This window comes from Chiloscyllium plagiosum, unplaced genomic scaffold (assembly GCF_037043375.1).
Source record: "Chiloscyllium plagiosum isolate Xiang-an unplaced genomic scaffold, Cpla_swu_hap1 HiC_scaffold_29, whole genome shotgun sequence".
Taxonomy (NCBI): Eukaryota; Metazoa; Chordata; class Chondrichthyes; order Orectolobiformes; family Hemiscylliidae; genus Chiloscyllium; species Chiloscyllium plagiosum.
The window spans coordinates 2,220,159-2,243,457 of record NW_028270167.1 but is presented as its reverse complement, the minus strand read 5'-3'; the positions used below and the strand labels follow the sequence as shown (position 1 = coordinate 2,243,457).

Here is a 23,299-nt window from a genome sequence, read left to right as displayed (position 1 = left end):
GCTTGGTCTTGGACTGATAAAGCAGATGACTTATCCAGGAGTAAATCTTATCTCTTAACTGCATTTTGTAAATGATTACTATTGTTGGAAATAAGAGGAAGAAAGAGCAGGAATGATGATACTAACTTGACAAGCTTCGACATCCAGCTCTTTGGTCCGTTAATTGTCTATTATAGTCCACGTACAATAAAAAAAAACTCTATTTATTATATCCATTAGAATGTTTAGAGATTGCAGAGTGCAACAAATCATGTCAGGTATTTGCAACAATATTTTATTTAGCATTTTCTTTGCAAGTCATAAAAAACAGTCAGTCACAGTTTTTATTTCAAATTTACATAAGACAAAGTACTTCAATTGAACGAGGCTGGGCAGGTAGCTTTAGGAATTGCATTAGAGCCTCAAAAAATGTAGTTTAGAGCAACCTGTATATCCACTATGGGTCAGTAATGGTAGCTCCTAACACTTATCTGTGCAGAGCTGACCTTGCACAGCTAGATGTGCTCAATACCTTAGTGTTGTTGGTAGTTTCAAGCCGGAAGCAAGGGTCTACATCCAGCTATGGATTTTAGGTCCAATAATGAACTGACCCAACAATGAAGGAAATGATTTTCTCACTCAGGGAGGAAATGGCCTAGTGGTTTTATCACTAGACTATTAATCCAGTGATCCAGATAATGTTCTGGGGACCTGCGGTCATATCCTGCCATTGGCAGATAATGGAATTTGAATTCACTTAAAAATCTGGAATTAAGGGTCAAGTGAACCAGGTGTTTTTCTAACATTCAGCAATGGTTTCATGGTCATCACTAATACCATTTAGGGAAGGAAGCTTTCATCTTTACCTGGTCTGTCTTCATGTGACTTTGGACCCACAGCAATGTGATTGACGTTTAACTGACATCTGGGCAACAAGGGATAGGCAGTAAATGCTGGCCTAGCCAGTGACGCTCATGAATAGAAAAAAAACCTAAGCTTTAAAAGAATGAGGTGGTCCCAGCTCCCTGGGGTGTCCCTATAATGGGAGGGCACACTATTTTCACCAATCAGAAAATATGTAAATGTGAGGGGTACTTGCTAATGCCTGTCAGGATATCCCACCACTCGAGAAAAATAATGGGGTGACTACTGTTGTTTCATTGACTCCAAAACCGCCTACCCTGCTGCCCACAGGGTCACCTAGTTGCTTTCTAATTAATGGGCTTCACTCTATTTAAATGAAGCACTTTCTGTGGCATTACACTAATTCTGCAACAGTTCAAATAGTGTACAATATAATTTTAACTAATTAATTTTATGTATATTGAAAGATCCAGCCACAGCTTCAGCATCTGTCACAATGTTGTTAAAATTTCAACATAAATAACAAGCAAGCAAGTTAACTTTAGCACAGCGATGAGTTAATATGTTTATGTGCCTCCCTTCCAAATGAGTCAGAGATGGCCAATTTTCTGCAGCAATGGCAGCATGAAAGTGAGACACAACTCATTCTCAAGTGATGCTCTACATCATTCTAATGCTTTCTTTGATCCTCAAATCCAATATTAAACTTTTGGAAGTCAGAACCAGCTTCATAGAGGGGTCTTAGATTTTTGTGGTGCTATGATCACCATTTGAGGACTTTAGAGAAGATTTCCATGCATTCAATAAAAGTATAGTATTGCAGATGCTGGAGATCTGAAATAAAGATGGCAAGTGCTGGAGAAATGCTGCAGGTCTGGCAACATTTGTGGAGAAAGTGTTTCGTCAGCACTTGTTTTTATTTTATTTCCCCATCTATTACTCGTTATGATCATGAAAAAAAGAGCGTGGAGTGTTCATTGACTGCACAGTTCTCAAATACAGGTAAGAAAGGAAGCAAATAGAATGCAGTAATCTGCATTGTGGGGGAAGGCAGATCATTTGAAATAAAATAGGATTAATAGGGAAAGTTGTAGAATAGTAACTGGTCTTCATCAATTTGAACTGGGATCTTCTGCCATGTATGATGCTCTGAGTACTGGAGTTGAGCAGCACTGGGGTTACCAGAAGGATAAACCAAAACTAAGTTCTCAGGATTCCACACCCTTCAAGAACGCTTTGAAGGAAATTATTCCTACATTTTATTTCTCCACTCACATACCCACACCACTCAACAATTTATCTCGCTATACACTGAGTATATGACAGGAAATATTGCCCTTTTTGTGCACTAGGGTCTAACATTTCATGCAATCTAACTCCAGGCCAATGCTTTGGTCACTGAGTGAGACTTTTGTTAGTTGCTGCTTTTAATGTTGCCTCTGATGTGAAACAGCCAAAAAAAACCTGAGTCAGTATTTGCAAAGTAGAAAGTAACCAAATTGTTCTTTAAGTGGGGAAGTTGAAAGTTGAGAGGATGTTCAGTGGCGTTGATTGCTGCAGACAGCCTGCAGAAGAAACAGGACTAAAAGATGTCCTGTTTGATTTAAACAATGCAAATTCTTTACAAGCTAAACTAAGAACACAACATCTTGACTTATAGGCAAATGGACAGAATGCAATCATCTAGCCCTGGTGCTTTGGTGTGGAGCTGGCTGAGCTCCCAAGTTTGGAGAAACATATCCTGGACGTTAAAAAGGAAAATTTCTATACCCATGTGTTCTGCTCCCTTATGGCGACTACAAACATAAAATGCTGGAAATACTCTACCGAACAATGCAGTGAGAAACAAAAGCTAGCATTATTGTTACGTCATAGTCACAGTGAGAACCACACGCTTTCCTATTCCTTTCAAGAAAAGTTGTTTCTTGTAAAAAATTTAAGGATCAAGTGATCATGAAAGAGAATGTGTAACATCTCAAACAGATCACTAATTTGAAAATGAATTCACATTATTTTCAATGGAAGATGTGTCCGACCAGACAGAAACCAAGGACTTGTGCTTGTAACTGGATGAAGGTTTGGTGATGCTGTAAATTCTGCACTACAATCAAATCATTATTTCTGGAGTTTACATTTAGAGGAGAGCTACTGATGTTGAAATAGAGTAAAAATTACCTATTGTGCAGTGCATTTGGTTTGGACTCAGCAGAGAGCAAATGCCATTATCAATATGTGATCAGCATTTCTAACAGAAAATCTATCCAAATAAACAATTTCTGGATTCTGTTGATTTAGTTAAAAATTCCTGATGTTACTAACATTGACGTTTCTTTTGCAAAGCACTATGAATAAAAACCCTTGTTTACCCATAACACTGACTGAAGTTCGTCCAGCCAAATTGTGATGTGTTGGATACTGAATACAGACTGCAGCTGAAACCTACAAAAAAATACTTTTATCATTGTAACTATTTCTCCTGATGAGAGGTGGGGATATTGATTAAAATATGTACAAATATGTCATATCATGCTTCCTAATGTCAATTACACAACTAATGAGAAATGTAATCTCTAATCCAAGTCATGGTATGAACATCCCTGTCTGCAGTTAGTTAGAACTATACTAACACAGTCCTGATGATTTCCCCTTTGAACAACACTTTCTAATCTGGATGCTTTTTAATACACATTCTTCATCAAAATGTTCAATTATAAATTGTTGTGATTAAAAGGAATTTATAAGAATTGTACAGAAAAGTAACATGAATTTCCTTTTCAACTGTGTCAAGGGGATGAAGCCTGGACAGGCATTTTGTACTCTGTAACTGATGTGACAGCATACAATTTGAGCAGAAATATATAGCTGAGAGGTAACCTGCAGTTGCAGAGATCAAACAGAAAACACCCAGTTTGACAGTGGGAATGTTAAGGGGAATGATAGGCCATGTGTTCATTTCAGTAAAGTGTTGAGTGGTTTCCAGTGAAAGAAAGGCTCCAGCATTATTGAAACTGCTTCAGTGTAGGAGCATGTGCAGCGCTTCTAAAGGCAAAAACGTTTCATGTCACTGTCATATCCATGTGGTCTGGTTAGGCTGGGAGCACTGTGGTTATTTATCTTCATTCAACAGGATTGCATATTGCTTCATCTCTCTTCACTCCAGAAAAAGAACAGAAAACAATACAACATGTTAACATTAAGTCTTACTGTTTGACTGTCAGAGATATACTGTGACATGGGAATAAAACAAAGCTGAGTCTGCTCTGCCACTCAGTGGGGTTGTAGTTGATCAGCACGTCAACTCCATTTCCTTGCCTTTACTACAAATCCTGAGAGTTCTTTACTTAAGATTTATTTGTGGCATAGATTTGTATGAATCCTTGGACTGTTAGGAAGATCTCAATAGGTAAAATATTCTCAATTATCCTCAGTGTACAGAAAACATGGAGAAGTATCTGCTTTTAAAAAAAATGACAGCCACCAAAAGAACACACCAAGATTTTGAGTTAATCAGAGGAAAGGATTTTAAAGCATTTTATTTTGGGAAACTCAAACTGTGCCTGATTCTAAAGTTTTTGAGCCACCATTGTTATGAAGATGTGGGTGTACTGTACCTTTAAGAGAGTTAAAAGCTAGCAGTGACAGCACCAAGTGTTCTCAATAAGATAAATGTAACATGTGCTCCAGCTACTGGGGTAGCTAGGGTAGCTGGTTGCCTGGAAACAATAAAACAGATTTGAATTAGGCCAATCAGTTTAAATTATACCCTGAAAAATACTAAGCTCCAATCCAGTCTGAATTTAGTAAACTGACAATCTTAAAAGCCAATGACACAATCCAATGCTTTGGGGGTATAAGACCAGGGAAAATTACACAGTTAGGAGGAGAACTGCCAAGCCACTAGCATGTAAAATGACTGCCTGAAAAATAGCTCTCTTAAAGATACCTTTATTGATCAGTAACCAGGGATGCAGAATCCCCAAGAAGAAACAAAGAAGATAGGTATGCAGAGAAAACTGTAAGCTGCCTGGCTTTGAGATAAGTTTTGTTTTGTAAATCTTAATCGGGGGTTTTATCGAACTAGTATTATAGAGGGATAGGTTTGAGGAAGGAGTTGTAAGTAGTTGTTAGTTAATTATTCTCTGTTATACTTTTAAAAAATAAAGTTGTTAATTTTTACTTTAAATAGTTCTTGACCTCTCGAATTTTCACAGATTATTGCATGGGACAGATCTTTTCAGTGTTGCTGGTTTTAAATAAGCAGGCGGGTTTACCCTGTAACACCACAGAACAGCAGGATGTCAATGTAAACCTAACAGTATGTGATACACATTATTAACAATCATACAGGTACCTTCATTTTTATTGAATACTGGTAATTAATTTGCTGCAATCAGTAGCAGTGTCTCCTTAGGTATTGACTAGATCTGGTGTATACACCTGCATTCAGTATAGATTCGGATTGGTACATGTGCTTGGTCATATGTGGATCATGAATCGCATAAATGTGGAATTGACTGTAATAACTGTGAAACAATCATTGTTGTAAACCCCATCTAATTAATGAATATACTTTAGAGAAGGAAATTTGCTTTCTGGTCTTCCCTGTATCTAGATCCACAGAAATTGGTTGACGCTTAAATGCTTTCTGCAATGGCTTCCAAGCCATTCTGTTCAAGCACAATTGGAGATGGCCAACAAATGCCATTCTTGCCAAAATAACCATGTACTATAACGAAACATCAAGGTCTGAAATGATAGTGTGTGCCTGTACAAAGCCACTTTGTTACACGATTCCTCGAAAGCATTTTAGTTCCCTAACCTGGTCATTGGGCAATTTCTTCTCTCCATTGACTCCTTGTAGAAGCACAGTCTCTTCTGGCACCTTCTGGTCATTCTTAACTTCCACAACAACATCGTCATGAACATCTGTCCGTGTGCTAAACAAAATCGTTTGTTAATTTACCAATGGCAACCTGGGACGGCCTGACTTCAGGTTGGAACCGAATATTGTGCGGAGTGAGGAGCAATGTGGAACATTGAACATGTACGAGTTTAAATCATCCAATCATATGCATTTGCAACAAATTATACATACTAAGCTATGTACATAAATTAGTTTATTGACATGGTCTCTGACATACTCTTGTACATCATTCATACTCATTGCTCCTTTCTCAGACACATGTTCTGTAAATACCATATTTATTTATTTCCTTTTATTTATAAATATGGGTTGAAAAAAACTACTTTAAATCAAGGGGACTATGCAAAGAAATGGCTGTAGTTTTAAAAATAATAGCTGACAATCATATTTTGATTGGCTGTTAACCAGGAACCTCTTGGGGCCACTGCAACAGAGAAGCCTCTAGTCTGCAAACAAAAAACTTCTCTGCTTTTTCTGTGTGGAGGTACCAGAAAGTGTCCAGTAGCAGCTGAGTGGCTTCCACTTACCTTCTCAAAAATCCCTGTTGAAGGAGGAATAAAACATTGGTTGAGAATTTACTTTGTCAACGAGTGAAAGACTGAACATCAGTATGCAAAACAACCTTGTGTCAACAACCAAAGAACTAAAAGGAATTGAAATAAACTTCAAGGAGCAGGAGAGTTCACCCAGCCTTTGAATCTGATCTGCCATTCAATGTTTTCTTCACTTACCCTCAGATAAATTTCTAGAGTTTAAAGGTATCAATCTCAAATATATTCGGTGACTGGACCTCCACAGCCGTGTGTGGTGGTGAAAACTGTGGTTTTTTTTACCCTTTGAGTGAAGAAACCTTTCCTCATCATAGTCCCAAATTAACTTCTCCGTAACCTGAGATTTTGTCCCCTGGTTCTAGACTCCCCAATCAGGAAAATAACTTCCCTGGCTTTAGTCCGTTCAGCTCTGTTAAAATTTTACACGTTTTTATCAGATCTCTTTGCATCCTTCCAAACTTGTGAATTTCAACCAACCTCTCTTCTTAGGACAGTCCTGCTATCTTTGGTATCAGCCTATTGAAACTGCATTGTGTTCCCTCAATGGCAAGTAAATCCTGTCTTAGGCAGAGAGATTGAAACTGCACACAATCTTTCATGTATGGTCTAATGAAGGCCCTGTATAACTGCAGTAAAGACACTCCTATTTCTGAACTCAAATCCTTTTGCAATGAAGGATATTATAACATTTGGCTTCCTAATTGCTTGTTGCATCTGTCTGTCTACTTCCATTGACTTGTATACAAAGGCACCCACATCAGTTTGTACATCCACACTTTCAACATATCACCATTTAAATAATACTGTTCTTCACAGGGAAGTGTACATAATCACATAGCCACTTTGTACTGTCCTGCCATGTGTACTGTACTGTCCTCACTCAACTTCGCCAAATCAAATTTAGATATCTTTGCCTTCGACTCATATTCCCTACTGATTTTGTGGAAGAAACAATTCATCAATTCCTGTGGTTGAGACAGGTGCAGTCAAACTGTGTTTTCCCAATTTAGTTTCCATTTTCCACCCTTAGTATTTGTTTTTGTCTCTGTCTATCAGTGAAAGGGGACTTGAATTGGTAGATTAATGAGTTAAGGTAGTAATTCCTATTTCCTTTTTGTTATTAATTAAAGACAATTTGTTCACAACTAAATTCTTTTCTCGTTGATTAAGTTCAGAAACCTGATCATTTTCTTTAAACCTGAGTTCATCAGTCAACTGATTCAAGGGCTTTGGATAGTCTGAATTCTTTTCACATTTCACAACAACTCGAATAGTGTGACTTTATTTTGAAGACACTACCTCAGTTGGTTGTGACAACATATTTTCACACACATCCTCTCATAAATTTATTTTTTGCTCACATATATATTCACTCACATCCACTCTTACAAAAGCTTGGAGACTTACATGTCTTGTTTCCCTGAGCGACCACAGGGGATCTTGCCTTTTTTGTACAGGAAGTACAGGATTGCACCCAGGAACGCAAGAAGAATGATGCACACAATGATGATGACTATCAGCATTCCACCACTGCTCCCCCTATGAGTCTTCCCTGGATAAACAGAAAGCTAGATGAAGCACAGGTTGCTGACACAGAGAATCTTCATACAAAACACTGCAACTCTTTAGTAACGGGGGAAATTCCACTCTCACTCTTATTTACCGATTGCTGACATTTGAACTTTTCTTCAGCCAGTTATGTCTACTCAGATTCTTGATTCTTTGTTGGTTGTTATCGATGATGCTCAATTCAAGAGGAAGGATTTGTGATTTTAGACTCTATGCATAGAGTTATACAGCATGGAAACAGATCCTTTGATCAAATTTGTCCATGCTGACCAGATTTCCTAAGTTAATCTAGTCCCATTTGCAAGCATTTGGCCCATATCACTCTAAATCCTTCCTATTCATGTACCCATCCAGATGCCTTCTAAATATAATTGTACCAGCCTCTACCACTTCCTTTGGCAGCTTGTTCCATATACGTAGCACCCCCTGCATGAAAACATTGCCTCTCAGGTCACTTTTAAATCTTTCCCTCTCACCTTCAATCTATGTTGTCTAGTTTTGGACTCCCCTATCCTGAGAAAAAAAAAATCTCGGTTATTTACCCTACCCATGCTCCTCATGATTTTATAAAGCTCTATAAGGTCATCACTCAGTCTCTGATGCTCCAGGGAAAATACCCCCAGCCTCTCCCTACAGTTCAAACCCTCCAAACTATTGTAAATCTTTTCAGCATCCTTTCACGTTTCACAACATCTTTCCACAGCAGGGAGACCAGAATTGAATGCAGTATTCCAAAAGTGGCCGAACCAATGTCCTGTACAATCACAACATGACATTTCAATTCCTATACTCAATGCACTGACCTATTAAGTCAAGCATACCAAACGTTGTCTTCATTATGCTGTCTACCTGTGACTCCATTTTCAAGGAACAATGAACCTGAACTCCAAGATCTCTTTGGCAACAGCCACCCACCTCCCCTACTTCCGTCGGACCACCTTAGCAAAATGCAGCACCTCACATTTATCTAAATTAAACTCCATCTGCCACTGCTTGGCTTATTTGCCCATCTGATCAAGGTCCCATTACACTCTAAGATAACCTTCTTCACTGTCTTCTACACCATCAATTTTGGTGTCATCTGCAAATGTACTAACCATTCCTTTATATAAATGATTAGAATTTTAATATAGATAACAAAAAGCAGTGTACCCAATACTGATCCTTGCAGCCTCCTGTGACCAAAAACAACAACATTATCCTCTATCTTCAACTTTCTAGCCAATTTTGAATCCAAATGGCTGGCTTTCACGTGGACTCCATGTGATCTAATCTTGCTAACCAGTCTACCATGCGGAACCTTGTTCAATACCTCTCCCTGTGGGGAAATATCCTTCTTGCTATAATGCTGTCCTCTTCCAATTTAAGGGTGGAACTGAAAGCTGAAGGCACCTGGGACTTCTGGTAGGAATCCAACTTTTGAATTGAACTGCCTTTGAGCAAGATTTCTTTAAAAATTGTAGAAATGTTTCATTGCAGGAGGACATTCTGTCTGTTGTGTTTGCACCAGCTCTCCAAATGCACAATTTGCTGAAACCAAATCCTTTGTTTTCTTTCCATAACCCTGTATTCCCTTTGCTTTGAGATTAGTCCTAATTATATTTCAGTTGAATGTGCAACTACCACCTTTACGCACGTTAGCCACTTGCTGTGTCATTTTTGCTTTTTTGTAAACAGTTACTTTAAATCTGTGCCACTTTGTTCTCGATATGAACATATGGATTGATGAGTAAGGAAGAGTGGGCCATTTGGCCCTTAGAGTCAGAGTGACCATTCAAGGCCTTGTTAATGGGGCACAGAATACAAAAAGAAGGAGGTTATGCTAAACCTATATGGGATACTGATTAGACCTCAGCTGCAGTATTCTGTGCAATTCTTAGGAAGGATGAGGATACACAGGCAGAGCAGGGAATGTTTATCAGTATAGTTCCAGGGATGAGACACTTTAGTTATGAGGATAGATTGTAGAAGTTGGCACTTGTTGTCCTTAGAGATGAGATGGCCTAGGGGAGCTTTAATAGAAAGTTTCAAAATCTAGGTAAAAGATAAAGTCGCCATAGTTCCTGAGTACCACAGGGCTGCTTTCATTACAGAGAAATTTTTGCTGGTGAGTGTAACCTGAGGGTTACCAATCCTCAGATGAGGGGGTGAGGTTGACAAGGTGGGACATCCATGATGACCTCAGCCAACATATGAATTGAGCCCACACTGTAGGCATCACTCTGCTTCACAAACCAGTTGTCTAGGCAACTGACGTACAGCAAGAGAAATGGAAAGAACAGATAAGGAAAAAAATCCTACTAATAGACCGACCATCAGAGGGCACAGTTTTGCAAACGAAGCAACTCTGACCTGAGTGTGGTGGAGGCAGGTTGGATTTAGGCCACCAAGAGGCATTTGATGATTATTTCCATTTAACTAATGTGCAGTGTAAAGAAAAAAAGGCAGGAGAATGACACTAACTCACAATGCTCACAGAGTTAGTGCAGGTGCAATGAACTGAATGACCTCCCTTCGCACCGTAACAACTATTTGATTCTTTTAGATCATGGCTATTCTGATTATAGCCTCAACTATACTATTCCACTTACCGTATTCCCTTGTTACCTCATTTGTCAATTGGGAATCCATCTACCTGTACCTTAAAAATATTCAATGACTTTGGAACTTCCTTCCTAAGAGTGCACTGGAGGCAAAGACTCATGACCCTCCAGGAAATCATTTTTCTCCATCTTCATCATAAATGGAAGAGCCCTTTCTTTAAAAAAAAACACATTCCTAGTTTTACTGTCTTCCTCAGGGGAAATATCCTTTCAGGTTACAGTATACTCTGTTAAGTTTTCTCAGTTTCTTGTGTGTCAATAGGGTCATCTTTTATTCCCCTAAACTCAAAGGATATGTGACCAACCTTTTCCAATAAGATAACCACTGCCCCTGTCCAAGTATCAGTCAAGTGAACCTGCTCCAAACTACATTTATATCTGTTTTTAAGTAAGGAAGACTAAAACCGCACATGGTAGTCCTTGAACAATTTCTCCCTATGTACTCTGTCCATGACTGTTGAATACCATTGTGTCTCCGAAGAAATTAATCCTAACTTGTCCAGTCTTCCTTGATAACTTAAGTTCCTCATCCATGGAAGCATTCTTATGAATCCTTTCAACACCCAAACACCTACACGTACTTCTGAAAGTGTGACAACCAGAACTGGACCCAACATTCCAATTGAGGTTGACTTAGAACGTTATACAGGTTCAATGTAACCTTTCTACCTTTATACTTGGAAATTTACTCATATCACTCTGCTCTTTAAGAAGGGTGACAGGGAAAACCAGGTAATTACAGACCAGGACTTCCAGAAGATTTGTGATAAAATTGCACACAAGACGTTTAGCTAAAGTAGAAGCCCACTGAATTAAGGGCAAGTTACTGACAAGAATAGGAGATTGTTTGAGTGGCAGGAAACAGTTGGAATAATGGGTAAGTACACAAATTGGCAGGATGTGAGTAATTTTGTCCCAATCTGTGTTGGAGCCTCAATTATTCACAATATTCATTACTGACTTGGATAATGGCAGAAAATGTCAAATTTCCTGGCAAAAAAAAATTAAGCAGCATTGTGGACCGTTTTGATGACAGCATAAACTTACAACAGGACATTGATAAATTAGGTGAATGGGCAGAGCTGTGGCAGATGGAGTTTAATAATAAACAAGCGTAAAGTCATCAATTTCGAACTGATAAAATATAGATCAGGTATTTTTCTTTCAGAAAGCACAAAGTTAAATGCAATGGATGTCCAAAGAGATTTGGGGGCTCAAGTACACAGTTCTTTAACAAACAGGTGCAGAAAATAGTCATGGAGGCTAATGGAATGGTGTCCTTCACATCCAAAGGGCTGGAGTATAAGGAAGCAGATGTTATGCTGCAGTTATACAAAACCTCAGTTATAACCCACTTATATTGTTAAGAGCAGAGTTGGACACCCACATCTCAGGAAGGATGTTTTGGTCCCGGAAGGAATTAAATACAGATTCACACTGACGGTATCTCGAATTCAGAGGTTACGTTTGAGGAAAAGTTAAATAAATTAGGCCTTTCATTCTCTAGAATTTAGAAGGTTAAAGGGTGATCCAATCAAGTTCTTCAGGATATTAATAGGGAAAGAGAGTAGATAAGTATAAACAATTTCTACTGGTTGAAGATTCTAGAACTGGAAGCCTAGTGTAAGAATTAGTCAACTTCAAAACTTCACTGGACATTGATTCACATGAATCAGAGTCCAGTAAGTCAATGTCATTTTTAAAGTAATTTGTTATTGTAGCTTTTCCTTTAGTCTTCTTTCTCCTTGTCTACCTGGTGCTGTGTGGATCTATTGTGAACTATGCCTTGGAGATTGAATCAACTATCATTTTTGCTACAAGCCTAAACAGAGTATGCTGCAAATCATTTAAGAATAGCACTTCATGGTGTGTTTAGGGGCAAGCACACCAAGTCCTATTTCAAAAGGGAAAGAAAAGGTTAAAGACTATGAAGGTCAGAGAAAGAAAACAAACGAAAATACTGACCAAAAAAAATTAGTTACCAAAAACAGATCCTGGATTTACACTATTCTCAGCTCCAAGACCACTGTGGGAGAAAAAACAAACCACTCTGCCTGCCCACCACTTGCTCTCAGAAACCGTGTCTGTTCTTAGCTAAACAGAGCCTACCCATAATGCCACTACACTCAGCCCAGGAACTAACCGTGAAACGAGACATTACCGAAGCAGTTTCCCCAACTGAAGGAATACACTACCTAGACCTCTCAATAGTATCACTGCTCCTGAAGTCCCAAGGGCATTCTCTGTCTCCCCAGGTACTCAATCTGCACAAAGCCAACACAGATTAGGTGGCACCAAGATAGCTGACAAGAATGAACACTACCCTCAGGACTTATTGAAGCCAGGATGCTAGCCATTAGCACCTGTTTCTGTAGATGAGCTAAACCTCCTGTTACAATTGTTAACTGATGGATACTGCTGGACAAACAATTGTTTTCTATTAACTGTAATCGAAACTGCATTGTCTTATAATTAATATTTCACTACTGTAACTCTATAAGAACTGTCTGTATCTGAAGCTCAGGGAACAAAATCCTTGACTTAACTTTACGCAGAGAGTTGTGGGAGCATGGAATGCGTTGCCAGCAGCAGTTGTGGAAGCGAGGTCATTGGATATATTTAAGAGACTGCTGGACATGCATATGGTCACAGAAATTTGAGGGTTCGTACATTAGGTTTACCTTACATGAGGATCAATGTTCGGCACAATATCGTGGGCTGAAGGGCCTGTTCTGTGCTGTACTGTTCTATGTTCTGACTGTGCAAAGTATTCATTTTGTATCAGTCCAGTCAGTTTGTCTTCCCCACGATATCGTGAGATTAAACCAGTGTTTGTCAATTTCACAAGATCTATGTGTAGCCTCTATTTGTATTTGGACAATTCTCTGACAATCACCAGCCTTATTCTCACAGTGCTAATATATTAATTCAGAGGCTTAATACACAACAAGCAGAATGAGGTAATTTTAATGAGATCTCAGGAAATTGCACATTCATGTGTTCTAAGGATAAATCTTTACAAATATCTTGCAGCAGTTTTAAGGTGAGGGGGGAAAATTTGAAAGGGACCTAAGGGGTGACTTTTTCACATAGAGGGTGGTGTGTATATGAAATGAGCTGCCAGAGGAAGTGATAAGAGACTGGTACAATTACAACATTTGAAAGGCTGGGTATATGAATAGGAAGGTTTAGTGGGATATGGAGAGAAAGTGAGGGCTGCAGAAGCTGGAGTTCAGAGCTGAAAATGTGTTGCTGGAAAAGCGCAGCAGGTCAGGCAGCATCCAAGGAACAGGAGAATCACCCTGGATGCTGCCTGACCTGCTGCGCTTTTCCAGCAACACATTTTCAGCTCAGTTAGTGGGATATGGGCCAAATGCTGGGAAATGGGACTAGATTAATTTAGGAAATCTGGTTGGCATGGTCAAGTTGATCCTAAAGATCTGTTTCCAAGCTGTATAGCTCAATGTCTCTATGATTCTATGATTTAATCTGTATTGCCTGACATGTAAAGGTGGTCCACATTAACTGATTCTTACCAGCAATAGGAGGCCTTTTTGTAGAAACTGCCGTTGACTCTGAAAAGGAGTAAATAGAGAATTGTTAAGTGACCCCACTGTGCATTTTTTAAAAATGCAGCAAGGGTGCCTGTGAGGAATGGAACATTTTACTGATTTTTCACACACAGAAATATCATTTAAAAATGCAGAGAATGCAGAATGTGTGTTAAAGAGAACTCCATGAAGCATTTCCTGGGCATATGCAACATGTGGTTAGATATAGAATAAAGCCTTATCACCATCAAACACTCCCATGACCGGTACGGCACAGGATTAGATACAGAATGAAGCTCATTCTAACTGTCCCCATCAAACAGTCCCAAGACCGGTGTAGCACAGGATTAGATATAGAGTGAAGCTCTCTTACAGTCCCATTCTAACACTTCCAGGATAGGGATAGCACAAGCTTCCTCTACTCTGTGCCTATCAAACATTCCCAGGACAGATACAGCATGGAGTCACAAAGTAAAGGTCCTTCAATAGAAGGACTTCCCAAAGTAAAGGTTGGACCCCCAAGTAGCAGCACAAGCTGAAATGTTGGGGTTGTGAGCTCTGAGGCAGCAATGGTTGCCATGAAGATCGAACTCAGTTGTAACAGCTGAGCTGCTGCCCTCCTCCACTCAGTTCTCATTAAGGGGTCATGATAATTTTCAAGCCGAAAAATGGGATTGCAGACATAAGAAATTTTGGAATAATTGCTCTACACTGGCCCCAGCAAACATTCCCAGGATGGGCAATGTACATGTTTAAATACAGAGTAAATCTTCCTGTACACTGTCTCCATTAAACACTCCTCGGACAGGTACAGTCCCTGGTTCAATACAGTGTAAAGCTCTTACCAATAGGGGAAATATTCCTCTTTATCTTACAAAAATTGGGAATTCTTAGACATAAGTAATAACTAAATAAGTACCCTTTGGCCCTGAATCTCCCCCAAGATTGATTAGATTTCCTACGATATGGAAACAGGTCCTTCAGTCCAACAAGTTCACACTGACCCTCTGAAGAGCAACCCATCAGACCTATTCCCCAACATTTACCCTGACTAATGTACCTAACACTTTGGGCAATTTAGCATGGCCAATTCACCTAACCTGCACATCCTTGGATTGTGGGAGGAAATCGGAGCACCCGGAGGAAACCCAGACAGACACAGGGAGAATGTGCAAACTCCACACAGACAGTCGCCCGAGGTGGGAATTGAACCTGGGTCCCTGGTGCTGCGAGGTAGCAGTGCTAACCACTGAGCTACCACCACCCCATGGTGATTGGTGAAGAATTCCATCTTCCAGTCCTACTCCCAATTCCCATTCAGTAATACTTCCGAAAAAGTGAAGGAGTTAGTATTGGATGAAAACAGGTTTGTGTGATGCTTCCTTTGGTAGTGCAAGTTATTATCTCGGCTTGGGTGAGGAGCTGTGAGTGACCAGCACCTAAAAAACTATGACTGAGCACAATTGAGATTCATTACACTTCTGAGAAGAGAAAATTCTCAGGATCATTTTGACAGAAATGCTTCACTTTGGTGTTAATGCTTCAGTCCAATCCTAGATGAGTTGTGATTAGACTCTTACCTCTCTGCACAACTGAGTTGTGGGTCTTACTCCCATATTCATTGGTGCCATTACAAGTCACGTTCAGTCCCTCTGCAGGAAGCAGTACAATCAATTCACTGATAACAATGTGATTAGGCAACAGATGCTTTCTTATGTCCTGTGCAAAGATGGGAAAAAAAATGAACATAAAAGAAATCAACTGAGGAACCATGGCAGAATTCAGTGGAGGATATTTGAAGAGTTTTTCCTTCAAAATTCTTGCGTATGGAGTTAACTAAACCATCAGAATCCCTGTTAAAAAATGACAATCTCACTTATAAGGATATCTGGTTCAGAAGAAATAGATTAAAGCAGATACCTGTGCCATTCATTATACATTGATTGGAATTAGAAAATGTGACCTGCTATTTAAGAAAAGGAGATAAAAGGAAACTATAAACTGTACGAATTAATCTGACATCAATGCTGTGAAAATGCTAGAATCTATTACTGAAGATGTGGCAACAAAGCACATTGAAAATCATGATTAGACAGAATCAATACGGTATTATGAAACAGTATAATAATTGACAAATCTGTTGAAGCTTTATGGAGGTGTAACCAGCAGGCTGGATAAGGGATAATAGAAGATGTTTGGATTTTTACAAGACATTCAAAAAGATGCCACACAAGAAGCTGTGACAAACATTAAGACTCCTAGAATTGGCAGTTATATTTTAGCATTGATTGAGGATCGTTAATGGAAAGAAAACAAAGAGTAAGAATAAATAAGTCATCTTGAGATTGGTGGGCAATACCTAGTGGGGTGTTATAAGGATCAGTACTTGAGTCTTGGCTGTTGACAATTAATATCAATGGCTCAGATAAGGGCGCATCAGGAGAGGTGGTAGTATAATTATCATATCACTAGAGTAGTAATCGAGGAACCTAGACTAATGTTCAAGGGGCAAGAGTTCATATTTCATTATGGCTGATTGTGGAATTTGAATTTATTGAAAAAGTCGTCAGGTGAGGGCACAAACACCATGTAATTCTGTTTCCTGATGATACTAAGTTAGGTAGGGTGGAGAAAAAAAGAGCATGTGGACTATATCAGTGTACTAGAATGAATGTTGTGGAGCAGGACTGTTTGTAATATCAGTGCCATGGTGAAGGATATGGAATAAATTAGTATAACATTGGAGCGACTTTGTTATGAATCACAAATGTCAAAATGGAGGTTCAGCAACAACTGGTAAAGCGATGATAGACTTTATTGCAATAGGAGAGGATTAGAAGAATAAGGATTTCTTGCTCCAGATACAAGGCTTTGGTGAGACTATACTCACAGCACTGGGTATTGTTCTAGACTCCATACCACGGAAAGGATACATTTGCTCTACACTGAAATGATTTCAAGGATGAGAGGTGGAGAGGCTGATCTTTGAGGACAAATCAGGTGATTCCATTGAGATGTATAAAATTCATAGAAGGGTTGACAGGACTGCTGTTGACAAGCTGTTTCTCCTGGCTCAAGAACCTTAGCTAGATGACAGAATGTCAAGATAAGCGATTTAATCATGATCAAGAGAGTTTGAAAGTTGGAGACTTCACTTAGAGAGTTGCAAATCTTGGGAATTTTGTATTATGGAGAGGTGCTGATGCACACCCTTATGGAGATAAATATAGCTCCAAACCCAAAGAGAATGAAAGGATATGGAGATACGCTGTAAAGGATATGGAGATACGCTGTCAAGGATATGGAGATACGCTGTCAAGGATATGGAGATATGCTATAAAGGATATGGAGGCACGCTGTAAAGGATATGGACACACCCTGTAAAGGATATGGAAATACTGTAAAGAATATGGAGACACGCTGTAAAGGATATGGAGATACTGTTGAGAATGTGGAGATATGCTGTCAAGGATATGGAGACAGGCTGTAAAGGATATAGACACACCCTGTAAAGGATATGGAGACACGCTGTAAAGGATATGGAGACACTCTGTCAAGGATATGGAGATACTGTTGAGAATATGGAGACATGCTGTACAGGATATGGAGATACGCTGCAAAGGATATGGATACACCCTGTCAAGGATATGGAGATAGGCTGTAAAGGATATTGAGGCACGCTGTAAAGGATATGGAGATACGCTGTAAAGGATATGGAGATACGCTGTAAAGGATATGGAGATACTGCTGAGAATATGGAGACAAGCTGTAAAGGATATGGAGATACTGCTGAGAATATGGAGATATGCTGTAAAGGATATGGAGACAGGCTGTAAAGGATATGGAGATATGCTATAAAGGATATGGAGATACACTGTAAAGGATATGGAGATACGCTGTCAAGGATATGGAGATACGCTGTAAAGGATATGGAGATACGCTGTAAAGGATATGGAGATACGCTGTAAAGGATATGGAGATACGCTGTAAAGGACATGGAGATACTGTTGAGAATACGGAGATACGCTGGATATGGAGATACTGCTGAGAATATGGAGATATGCTGTAAAGAATATGGAGATACTGTTGAGAATATGGAGGTACGCTGTAAAGGATATGGAGATACGCTGTAAAGGATATGGAGATACGCTGTAAAGGATATGGAGACACGCTGTAAAGGATATGGAGATACTGCTGAGAATATGGAGACACGCTGTAAAGGATATGGAGACAGGCTGTAAAGGATATGGAGATATGCTATAAAGGATATGGAGATACACTGTAAAGGTTATGGAGATACACTGTAAAGAATATGGAGATACGCTGTCATGATATGGAGACACGCTGTAAAGGATATGGAGACACGCTGTAAAGGATATGGAGATACGCTGTAAAGGATATGGAGATACGCTGTCAAGGATATGGAGACACGCTGTAAAGGATATGGAGATACGCTGTAAAGGATATGGAGATACGCTGTCAATGATATGGAGACACGCTGTAAAGGATATGGAGACACGCTGTAAAGGATATGGAGATACGCTGTAAAGGATATGGAGATACGCTGTCAAGGATATGGAGACACGCTGTAAAGGATATGGAGATACGCTGTAAAGGATATGGAGATACGCTGTAAAGGATATAGAGATACTGCTGAGAATATGGAGATATGCTGTGAAGGATATAGAGATACGCTGTAAAGGATATGGAGACATGCTGTAAAAGAATATGGAGACACGCTGTAAAGGATATGGAGATACTGTTGAGAATATGGAGATACGCTGTAAAGGATATGGAGATACTGTTGAGAATATGGAGATATGCTGTAAAGGATATGGAGACACGCTGTAAAGGATATGGAGACACTCTGTCAAGGATATGGAGACACGCTGTAAAGGATATGGAGACACGCTGTCAAGGATATGGAGACACGCTGTCAAGGATATGGAGACACGCTGTCAAGGATATGGAGACACGCTGTCAAGGATATGGAGACACGCTGTCAAGGATATGGAGATACGCTGTAAAGGATATGGAGACACGCTGTAAAGGATATGGAGATACTGTTGAGAATATGGAGAAAAGCTGTAAAGGATATGGAGATACTGTTGAGAATATGGAGACACGCTGTAAAGGATATGGAGATACGCTGTGAAGGATATGGAGATACGCTGTAAAGGATATGGAGATACTGTTGAGAATATGGAGATGTGCTGTAAAGGATATGGAGACAGGCTGTAAAGGATATGGGGACACGCTGTAAAGGATATGGAAACATGCTGTAATGGATATGGAGATACTGTTGAGAATATGGAGATGTGCTGTCAAGGATATGGAGACACGCTGTAAAGGATATGGAGATACGCTGTAAAGGATATGGCGATACTGCTGAGAATATGGAGACACGCTGTAAAGGATATGGAGATACGCTGTAAAGGATATGGAGACACGCTGTAAAGGATATGGAGATAGGCTGTAAAGGACATGGAGATACTGTTGAGAATATGGAGGTATGCTGTAAAAGATATGGAGATACGCTGTAAAGGATATGGAGATACTGCTGAGAATATGGAGATACGCTGTAAAGGATATGGAGATACGCTGTAAAGGATATGGACACACCGTGTAAAGGATATGGAGATACTGTAAAGGATATGGAGACAGGCTGTAAAGGATATGGAGATACGCCGTATAGGATATGGAGACACGCTGTCAAGGATATGGCGATACTGTTGAGAATATGGAGATACACTATATAGGATATGGAGACACGCTGTAAAGGACATTGAGACATGCTGTAAAGGATATGGAGATACGCTGTAAAGGATATTGAGACACACTGTAAAGGATATGGAGATACGCTGTAAAGAATATGGAGATACACTGTATAGGATATGGAGACACGCTGTAAAGGACATTGAGACACGCTGTAAAGGATATGGAGATACGCTGTAAAGGATATTGAGACACACTGTAAAGGATATGGAGATACGCTGTAAAGAATATGGAGATACACTGTATAGGATATGGAGACACGCTGTCAAGGATATGGAGATACTGTTGAGAATATGGAGATACGCTGTAAAGGATATGGAGATACGTTGTGAAGGATATGGATATACGCTGTAAAGAATATGGAGATACGCTGTATAGGATATGGAGACACGCTGTAAAGGACATTGAGACACGCTGTAAAGGATATGGAGATACGCTGTAAAGGATATGGAGATACGTTGTAAAGGATATGGAGATACGCTGTAAAGGATATGGAGATACGCTGTAAAGGATATGGAGACACGCTGTAAAGGATATGGAGATACGCTGTAAAGGATATGGAGATACGCTGTAAAGGATATGGAGACAGGCTGTAAAGGACATTGAGACACGCTGTAAAGGATATGGAGATACGCTGTAAAGGATATGGAGATACGCTGTAAAGGATATGGAGATACTGTTGAGAATATGGTGATACGCTGTAAAGGATATGGAGACACGCTGTAAAGGATATGGAGATACGCTGTAAAGGATATGGAGATACGCTGTAAAGGACATGGAGATACTGTTGAGAATATGGAGATACGCTGTAAAGGATATTGAGACACGCTGTAAAGGATATGGAGATACGCTGTAAAGGATATGGAGACACGCTGTAAAGGATATGGAGATACGCTGTAAAGGATATGGAGATACGCTGTCAAGGATATGGAGATACGCTGTCAAGGATATGGAGATACTGTTGAGAATATGGAGATACGCTGTAAAGGATATGGAGACACGCTGTAAATGATATGGAGACACGCTGTAAAGGATATGGAGACACGCTGTAAAGGATATGGAGACACGCTGTAAAGGATATGGAGACAGGCTGTAAAGGATATGGAGATACGCTGTAAAGGATATGGAGATACGCTGTCAAGGATATGGAGATACGCTGTCAAGGATATGGAGATACGCTGTCAAGGATATGGAGATACGCTGTAAAGGATATGGAGATACGCTGTCAAGGATATGGAGATACGCTGTCAAGGATATGGAGATACGCTGTAAAGGATATTGAGACACGCTGTATAGGATATGGAGATACGCTGTAAAGGATATGGAGACACACTGTAAAGGATATGGAGATACGCTGTAAAGGATATGGAGATACGCTGTCAAGGATATGGAGATACGCTGTCAAGGATATGGAGATACTGTTGAGAATATGGAGACACGCTGTAAAGGATATGGAGACACGCTGTAAAGGATATGGAGACACGCTGTAAAGGATATGGAGACACTCTGTCAAGGATATGGAGACACGCTGTAAAGGATATGGAGATACTGTTGAGAATATGGAGATACGCTGTAAAGGATATGGAGATACGCTGTCAAGGATATGGAGACACGCTGTCAAGGATATGGAGATACTGTTGAGAATATGGAGATACGCTGTAAAGGATATGGAGATACTGTAAAGGATATGGAGATACGCTGTAAAGGATATGGAGACACGCTGTAAAGGATATGGAGATACGCTGTAAAGGATATGGAGATACGCTGTAAAGGACATGGAGATACGCTGTAAAGGATATGGAGATACGCTGTCAAGGATATGGAGATACTGTTGAGAATATGGAGACACGCTGTAAAGGATATGGAGACACGCTGTAAAGGATATGGAGACACGCTGTAAAGGATATTGAGACACGCTGTAAAGGATATTGAGACACTCTGTCAAGGATATGGAGATACTGTTGAGAATATGGAGACACGCTGTAAAGGACATTGAGACACGCTGTAAAGGATATTGAGACACTCTGTCAAGGATATGGAGATACTGTTGAGAATATGGAGATACGCTGTAAAGGACATGGAGATACGCTGTAAAGGATATGGAGATACGCTGTCAAGGATATGGAGATACTGTTGAGAATATGGAGACACGCTGTAAAGGATATGGAGACAGGCTGTAAAGGATATTGAGACATGCTGTAAAGGATATGGAGACACGCTGTAAAGGATATTGAGACACGCTGTAAAGGATATTGAGACACTCTGTCAAGGATATGGAGATACTGTTGAGAATATGGAGATACGCTGTAAAGGATATGGAGATACGCTGTCAAGGATATGGAGACACGCTGTAAAGGATATGGAGACACGCTGTCAAGGATATGGAGATACTGTTGAGAATATGGAGATACGCTGTAAAGGATATGGAGATACTGTAAAGGATATGGAGATACTGTTCAGAATATGGAGATACGCTGTAAAGGATATGGAGACACGCTGTAAAGGATATGGAGATACTACTGAGAATATGGAGATATGCTGTAAAGGACATGGAGATATGCTGTAAAGGACATGGAGACACGCTGTAAAGGAAATGGAGACACGCTGTAAAGGACATGAAGACACGCTGTAAAGGATATGGAAACACGCTGTAAAGGATATGGAGACACCCTGTAAAGGATATGGAGATATGTTGTGAAGGATATGGAGATACGCTGTAAATGATATGGAGATATGCTGTAAAGGACATGGAGATACACTGTAAAGGATATGGAGATACTGCTGAGAATATGGAGACATGCTATAAAGGACATGGAGACACACTGTCAACGATATGGAGATACAGTAAAGGATATGGAGATATGCTGTGAAGGATATGGATACACACTGTAAATGTGAACCCGAGGCAGACATTACACCATGGTCTTTTTGAATGGGGAAATAGATTCAAGGAATAGCATCATGTACCTCTGCTCTCAATTTTCAAAAAAAGTTCTCATTCATGAAAGAATGGGTGGCACAGTGACTCAGTGGTTCGCACTGCTGCCTTACAGCGCCAGGGACCTGAGTTCGATTCCAACCTCTGATGACTGTCTGAAGTTTGCACATTCTCCCTGCGTCTGCGTGGGTTTCCTCTCACAATACAAAGTTGTGCAGTTTGGATGAATTGGCCATGCTAAGTTGCCTATAGTGTTCAGGGATGTGTGGGTTAGATACACTAATCAGGGGGAAATGTAGAGTAATGTGGTAGGGGAATGGATCTGGGTGGGTTACACTTCGAAGTGTCAGCGTGGACTTGTTGGGCCAAATGGTCTGTTTCCACACTGTTGGGATTCTCCGATTTCTATGAGAGAGAGAAATAAATAAATAGCGAAACAAATGCCAAGTTCAGGCAGACAAGAGATTGAGGGACAGAATAGAAAGCAGGAGATACAAGAAATAGACTTTTGTAATTTGGCACCTTAACATAAAAGCCAATTCCTA

At 39.9% G+C, this 23,299-nt stretch overlaps 1 protein-coding gene across 3 annotated transcripts in view; it reads right to left on the bottom strand.

The window, feature by feature from the left end:
- Positions 1-253: 253 nt before the first annotated feature.
- mcamb (melanoma cell adhesion molecule b) overlaps positions 254-23,299 on the bottom strand; it is a 196,238-nt gene continuing 173,192 nt past the window's right edge. Inside the window, exons 12-17 of one of the 3 annotated variants that reach the window (XM_043677730.2) lie at positions 15,622-15,760; positions 14,027-14,065; positions 7,726-7,870; positions 5,663-5,780; positions 5,021-5,115; positions 254-3,997 (exon numbers count right to left, since the gene is read on the bottom strand). In XM_043677730.2, the coding sequence (XP_043533665.2) occupies positions 5,056-5,115; positions 5,663-5,780; positions 7,726-7,870; positions 14,027-14,065; positions 15,622-15,760 (501 nt within the window). In that variant the 3' untranslated portion in view covers positions 254-3,997; positions 5,021-5,055. The remainder of the gene's footprint in view (positions 3,998-5,020; positions 5,116-5,662; positions 5,781-7,725; positions 7,871-14,026; positions 14,066-15,621; positions 15,761-23,299) is intronic. The other 2 variants (XM_043677733.2, XM_043677732.2) reach the window with 2 other exon arrangements.